The sequence below is a fragment of the Tigriopus californicus genome, chromosome 5 (assembly GCF_007210705.1).
Source record: "Tigriopus californicus strain San Diego chromosome 5, Tcal_SD_v2.1, whole genome shotgun sequence".
NCBI classification, from domain to species: domain Eukaryota; kingdom Metazoa; phylum Arthropoda; class Copepoda; order Harpacticoida; family Harpacticidae; genus Tigriopus; species Tigriopus californicus.
In genome coordinates this window covers 7,674,298-7,681,129 of record NC_081444.1, presented here as the reverse complement: position 1 = coordinate 7,681,129, position 6,832 = coordinate 7,674,298, and the positions used below count along the sequence as shown (strand labels likewise).

General features: G+C 47.6%; 1 protein-coding gene across 1 annotated transcript; it reads right to left on the bottom strand.

Annotated features, from left to right (window-relative positions):
• Positions 1 to 699: 699 nt before the first annotated feature.
• LOC131880064 (uncharacterized) lies at positions 700 to 6,566 on the bottom strand. Its single transcript, XM_059226567.1, has one exon. The coding sequence runs from the start codon at positions 3,427 to 3,429 to the stop codon at positions 970 to 972; it is 2,460 nt and encodes an 819-aa protein (XP_059082550.1). The 5' UTR covers positions 3,430 to 6,566; the 3' UTR covers positions 700 to 969.
• Between the last annotated feature and the right edge of the window lie 266 nt (positions 6,567 to 6,832).

Below are 6,832 nucleotides of genomic sequence, written 5' to 3'. Positions count from 1 at the left end.
CCTGGGGTTTAATCTCTTGATGTCGTGTTAGGAAATAAGCACATTTCGATCGTAGCACAGAAATAGTTTATATATAGACATCTTGAGAGCAAGATGAATGGATGACCTCATTTGTGGAGACAGAATGAAATCACTTGAAGTGACAAACAGGATTGCCTTTAATTGATGTCACGTATTTCAATCCCAGATATGTCTCAAGAAACGCCGGTTGTTTCAGGACAATGTCAATTCGCGAATGCGATTATCGGCAAAGAATGCTCTCGGGTCTTTGCCAATTCCATCTGTCAGGCACAATGAGGTGAACGTGAGGAAGGCGAAGAATTGCCAGATCTATTAGGACGTTGATATAGCCTGCGCATTCAGGTAATCAGAGCTGTCCATCGTTAATCTAAGGTTCTTTTTGCTGCCTTTTCTATTTCAATTTCACTCCAGACTGTCGGGGAATAATTCGCATCATTAGAAACAGTAACCTCACCTGTTCGGATCAGGCTCATGAATGTAGTAGTTCATTGATTTCAAATCAGACGGGTCTTAGACGTGAAACTTTAGAGTTGTCTTGATCAAATACATCGAGAGACTTCATTAAAGTCTTCAGGCCTGAAATGAGGTCAATCCAATTGAGTGGGATGCTAGGGACCGCCGAGCACAATTCTTCCTAATCGTGTTTGGGGTATGAATGAAATGACAGGTACAGATGGGTGTTACTTAAAGTGGAAACCTTTGGGATCCACTATTAATGCTTTCTTTATTATAAAATCACAAATCATAAATAGCAGACTCTAGTAATGTCGTACATTAGGCATTGAGTTGCACTGTTCGACTGTTGGCATTCCCAGTTCCCCTGGAACAAGAAGCATCTCGTACTAAACCAAACGCTAAGTTCTTCTCTGTTTTTTCCTAGTACAAAAAGCAATATAGTAGTTAACATAGATTCCAGGCAGAAATGCATATGATGAGCAAGAATGTCTTCTAAATGGATGTCTCCCTCGAGTTCTTTAGGGCTAAGGGGAAAGGAGGCGGTGAGCCATTGGTCTTGGTGGCCTGTCTGTGCAAATGGCGATGGGTGGGACTGGTCGAAGCACGTGGGGAGTCTGAATCAACCTGAACTTGAATTGATCCCTCCCCATTTTCGCTGAGCGGGTCGGTCTCGCTCTCCTCCAGAAGAAACTCATTCCTAAGGGAGGCCGCTCGGGTCGAGATGTTATTATTACGAACTACAGGATGATGGCTCGCTGACGCAGCTCCTATCCCGGGCTCAATATCAAGGGTAGTTGGACAAGGATTTGTCGTGAAGAGCAGCGTGGTCGTGGTGTTACGTCTTTGATCGTGTTGTAAAAGTCCTCGAGCTTCTCCAATGACATGGCGAGGGCCATTTTGCATACGGTTCACATCAGGAGCGGACTGAAATGGCGAACCCTTGGAGCGACTGGTTAGGATCTTTCTGAGTTTCCGAAATCCCGCTCTGACTTTCCGCACGAGTACTCGGCGAAATCGAGTGCCCGCAACACAATAGACTAAGAAGTTGACGGAGGAATTCACCATCAAAAGCAGATGGGACACGGAGATACTGCAAAGGATCCACGAGGGTGGCAAACGCCCCACACCCTTTTTCTCGCAATCGATGATGCTATCCACGACCGAGAAATCATAGATATTGAGAATGACACGGAGACTGTTACACAAGACGAAGACAATGACCACTCCGAAGAGAATAGGAGCCAACTTGATGTCGTTGGTGTTGGCTCCCGCCCCTCCTCCTCCTCCTCCACTACCACCTCCTGCCCCTGTGGCAGTGGCCGAGCCTTTGGTGGCCAGATTGGACGAGGAAGTTAACAATTGGGACTGGAAGGCTGAACCATGACCATTAACCCGACTCGATAGAGCTGAGGCCGAGGTTACAGCAGCGGAATTGGAGCGTAACATTGGAGCCTGGTTCTCTCGGCGGAGTCTGAGAGTCTTTCGGAAGGCTGTTGATGGCTCGCCGCTCGCAAAAGCTGATACCGATCTTTGCATTTGTCTTAGTTGCCCATTGACCATTCGCCCCAACTTGACCCCTCGTTGACCCAAGCCTGACACGGATGGAGAAGCGGGTGAATGTCCATTTTGATTGACGAGCTCCTCTTGGGCGGCCTTTCTTTGAATGACAATTCGGTGGAGTGAGCCTCCATTAGCGAGGGGTTGCTTGCTCTTAAGCCTCTGAGCTAGGGGAGAGCGATTTTCCACTTCATCGCCTTCCTCGGTGGTGGTCTCGGCCACTTGAGATCGGGGGGAGTCGTTGCTACCATGCTCCTCACTTTCCTCGTTGGTGCCCATGATGCTGGTACTGGGATCCTCAGAGCCGTGAGGGGGATTTACCTTATTTTTTGCAAGATCTGACATTGGGACACTAGGTGCATTTTTGCTGAGGATGGCCATTGGCAATGCCGAGCGAATGGCCAATATGCGAAGTTGCTGTTTGCTCTGACGAATGGAGAGGTAGATTTTGGAATTCAAAATGGCCAAGACCACCAATGGCAGAATGCCCGTGGCCAACAGGCGAGTCCACATCCAATAATAGGTTATGTAGGTGGGATGGGTCCTCAAATCTGTCACTCGGACCTTCGTTTTGGTTTCGTTGCTGAACAGCCCTCCTGTTTTGACTGCAACTGTCTCTGATTCCAAGAATTTGGGAATATTAAGCAACAGGGCTATGAGAATGACTGGAATAATGTAGGCCTTGGCCGTACAAGGCCGTCGAGATAACCTACGCAGTGGCAGACACAGGCCTATGTACCTCTCCACAGCAATGGCCACGGTCATGTAGATGCTACTGCAGAGAGCGATTTCCGAGAACGGATAGAGAAAGACGGGGAAAGCATAGTTATACCACGTGGCCTTCCAAGCGAATGCTTTGGAAGTGTAAATGAGGATACCAGGCAAAATGAAGAGACAGTCAATAATTGCCAATGCCAACAGTAAGCGATTGAACGAGTTTCGCATCTCGGGCACAGAAAGCACCCATATCGACACGACATTGCCAATGAGGCCAAACGCGGCTACCACAAGGGAGAACACACCCTCAGTCCAAAATCGACACGTTTCTGTCACGTCAGTGGTGAAATGCAGTTTCTTGTCTAGAACGGTGAAATGACCGCAATTGAGTCGGTCGTAGGTCATGGCTATAAAGGGGTCCACTGGCGAAGTCCCTGGCGATGACAGAGTGGGTATGGTGGAGAAGTTGCTATCAAACGTCGGATCCATCACATAGTCTGGATAGTCTAAGGCCTCCACTCCCACTCCCACCACCCCGTCCAAGACTGCATCGTCAAAGCCTCCGGCAATGGACGATAGCCCTGCAATGCCTGAAAGCATATCCGGTGAGCTGTCGTTCATCCCAGGGATCATGGCATTCATGAAGAAATTATTGATCTCTGGTGAGTCTAGCTGCATTTTGTCGTCTCACTTAAGGCGGAGGAAATTCCTGCCTGCATAAATAAGTAGCTGCTGTTCTTGTCGAAGGGTGTTTGTCTCCTCCAATGCTCCAATGCTCCAATGCCCACTTAGGAAGGAAGGAAGGAAGGAACGTGGGAGATGTGCACAATGAACAGTTTGTTTTCAGAAGTGATAAAGCTGATTTATGGGTCCATGCCATCAGATAAAAGGGCTTTATTGTCGCGGAGAGATCGAGAGGGCCCCATTTCGGAAGATGACCCCACTACAAACCGTTGGCTGCTTTCATCGTTGGTTTCAAGAGCGTCGTCGTCGTCTACTTAAGGACAAGCAATTACATCCGCCCTCCCGTTTCCACTTCATCGCTCAATTGTGTACTAGCACATGGACAAGCATTGTTCGTCATTATATCTGCTGTTGCGGCTGCACCTTGTTCTTCTCAGGTCTTCTCGGACGAATGTCCGTTTAACAAAAAAATGTTCACTTTGATTCGTCAGGGCAACCAGCAATTAAGACCAAGTGGCATCAGGTACTGCTTTTACCCATTGGCTGGCAACCCAAGTGGTCCGTCGCAGTTCTGTGATGATGGGGATGGATGGATGGATGGATGGATGGATAGATGGCTGGCGGGAAAAGTATGTGTGAGAAGTATGAGGTAGGCCAGAGAAGTCGAATGTCGCCTTGTAATGATGGTCTCAACCCTCCTCTGGCAAAGTAGCGATGGAGTCGCTAGGCTGGCTTACTCTCTTCACTATTCACTGACGGACTGAAGGGCTGACTGGTTCGTTGAGCGAATGAGTAAATGAGTGAATGGCTCTGGGTCTGTTGTTGTTGTTGTTTTTGTTGTTACTGCCGTTATTGTATGTACTCTTCAAAAGCAAGTCCTACGGAAAACTAGCTCCTGTATGGAAGAGTGGTACAATCACCGGCAACCAACACCAAGGACTAACACCGAGGACCAAGACCGAGGAGCGTAAATCAAGTCGCTTGACCTCACTCACACACATTGGGAGGATAAATAAAGTGTTATGCTTTCGTCGCCTTCCGATGCTTTTGTCTCATTTTCGGGACAATTCTAGACCCTCGCATTTCCTCGCCCGCTTTGAGGATGGGCAAAAAATCGCGTTTGCTTTGACAACAATTTTTCAATTTTCTTCTCGAGTTCCCCGAATTCCCTTTGGGATATCATTGGCCTCTCGGCACTTTCATTTTTCATTTGTCAACACTTAAGGGGCGAGAGGTGCTCTTCTAAATGTGGGTGTACACATATATCTATATACAAGGTACACACCCAAGTTCTATGGGTAATCGTGTCCAAGCTCGGCTGGCACCGGCCTTTCTTCTCCGTCTTCGATCTTTCTTCCTTTCCTTCTTTCTTTCCTTCCCGATCGATGCCTTGTGCAGCGGGTGGATCCTTTAACTTTCGATAATGATGAGCAATGTTGACGCAAAATGGAGATGATGCCACTAAGCGACTCGAGATGCGTGGATGGGTATGGTGGTACTTGGAGTAGGTGTAGATCTGTAAGGCTTCTCTTAACGAAATGAGTTCTCGTCACGTTTGTTTTCTCGTCTCCTCTCTTTGTAGTATGTCTCTGTTCTTTTTTTCTCCGGATTCCTGGTGTGTACACAGTGGAGAAAGAGGCCCACGGCCCACCTTAGCCAATCAAGTAGAAAAAGGGCCCACTTTTCGTGTGTGTCAATGGATGCAACTCGCTTTTGAGAGGTGTTTTCTTGTGGTGGTCCACTTCCTTTGAACAATGTTGATGACACCGCAAATCCATCAGGATAATACCTCTTACTTACGAGTTCAGCTCGCCAGGAGAAGAAACAAGCCAACGGATATTGTTCCCACTTTGACTGGTGACTGGAGTGACGAATGCAGTCAATAAATACAACGACTGTCTCGATATCCTTGTGTATGATGCTGCTGCTGCAGTTGGATATCCAGAAAGGGTCGTTGAGTTTTGAAGAAGGATAATTGTTGGACAATTTTTATGCGTCACAGGATGCACGTTTTCAGACCTCTTCAGTCGGAGGAGGTCGCTGAGATTATTGATTATTAAGTAATCGTTGCGATTGGTTTAAAAGACGCCTCAGAAAAGATATTTTCATCCAAAGTAGGGCGAGTTAAATATGTAGGAAAGTCATTGTCTGGAAACTGGCTCTTCTCTTTTGAACTGGCGACGACACGGATTTTCAAATGGTAATCATCATGATGTCGACGATTACATCAGGAGCTCCAGACTCTAATGTGCGACTAGGCCTAGCGTTCTTCATCTTCATCATAGCAACCGACCAACCAACCAACCAACCATCCTTCCATCCGTTCAAGCAATGGTCAGAGTTGTTCAAACCGACCATGCGGCGTTCACTTTTCCTCAAGACTATTGCCGTTTGCCGTTTGCCGTTTTCCAAATTGTTCCCGTGTCACACAGTCTGAGAGTACTATTCCTTTTTTGCGTTCATCACCTCAATGAGAAGAAGCTCAGGCCTAGAAATCACGGCGATGACAACGAGAATGCATCACTTAAGAATTGACTCCACGAAATGCCGGTTGAAGTGATGGTGCTCTTATTCTTTAATTCCAACTTGGCAGTCATGCAGCAGGTAACAACACTTGGAACACTCCAGCTACGTCGACGACGCACTCACCACTCACTCAAACCTGGTGTCTGTTGCTTAGGCTGTTGTTGGCGTTGTTGTTATTGCTTTTGCTTTGCTGTTGTTGCTATAGCACTTCGTTCATGTCTGTCCAAAAGGGAGCAATGCTTTTCGGAGGTGTTTCTTGTCTTTCTTTACCTGTCCGGATCCTAGAGCGAACTGACTGCACTCACTTTTTCGCAAGAAAAATCTTCACGAGCGAGTCTGAGAGTGAGTGAATGGATGTGTGTGTCTCGCTGCTTCTCCGTCTCTTCCTCTCTTCCTCTCGTTCTTTCGTTCTCTCTTCTCTTTCGCTCTTCTCTTCTGTATCCACGAAGATGTTCGAAAGAACAAACGGCCGTTTTTCTGACGTGTGACGCTGCTTTGGTCGCCCTCTGGAATGCCATTTGATTCGAGGCTTCAGCCACAACCTCCCACGGAATCACCTCGTTCAAATCACAGGCTTGAAGTGCTCTCGCATCATCAAGTTTTGCCGCGTTTCACCGACTTTTCCAAAGGGCGCCAACTCCTGGCTAGAGCCGGTGGTCGTCGCCTTGCGAGATTCCTCTGTGGACCGCGCTCTCTTCCGCAATCCACCGTTCAATGGTCCAAAGGCAAAGGCTGCTGCTGCGTACCCACTCAAGATATCCCTACATCCGTAATAATGAAGCCGCATGGAAACTTCCGACTTCAAACGGATGTAGGTGAAGGTTTCGGAACTTGGGATGCCTCGATGTTACTCGCACACACACACACACGT

Bases quoted from the DNA above. Each gene is read 5' to 3' on its own strand.
- LOC131880064 (XM_059226567.1), bottom strand. From the start codon at position 3,429: ATGCAGCTAGACTCACCAGAGATCAATAATTTCTTCATGAATGCCATG.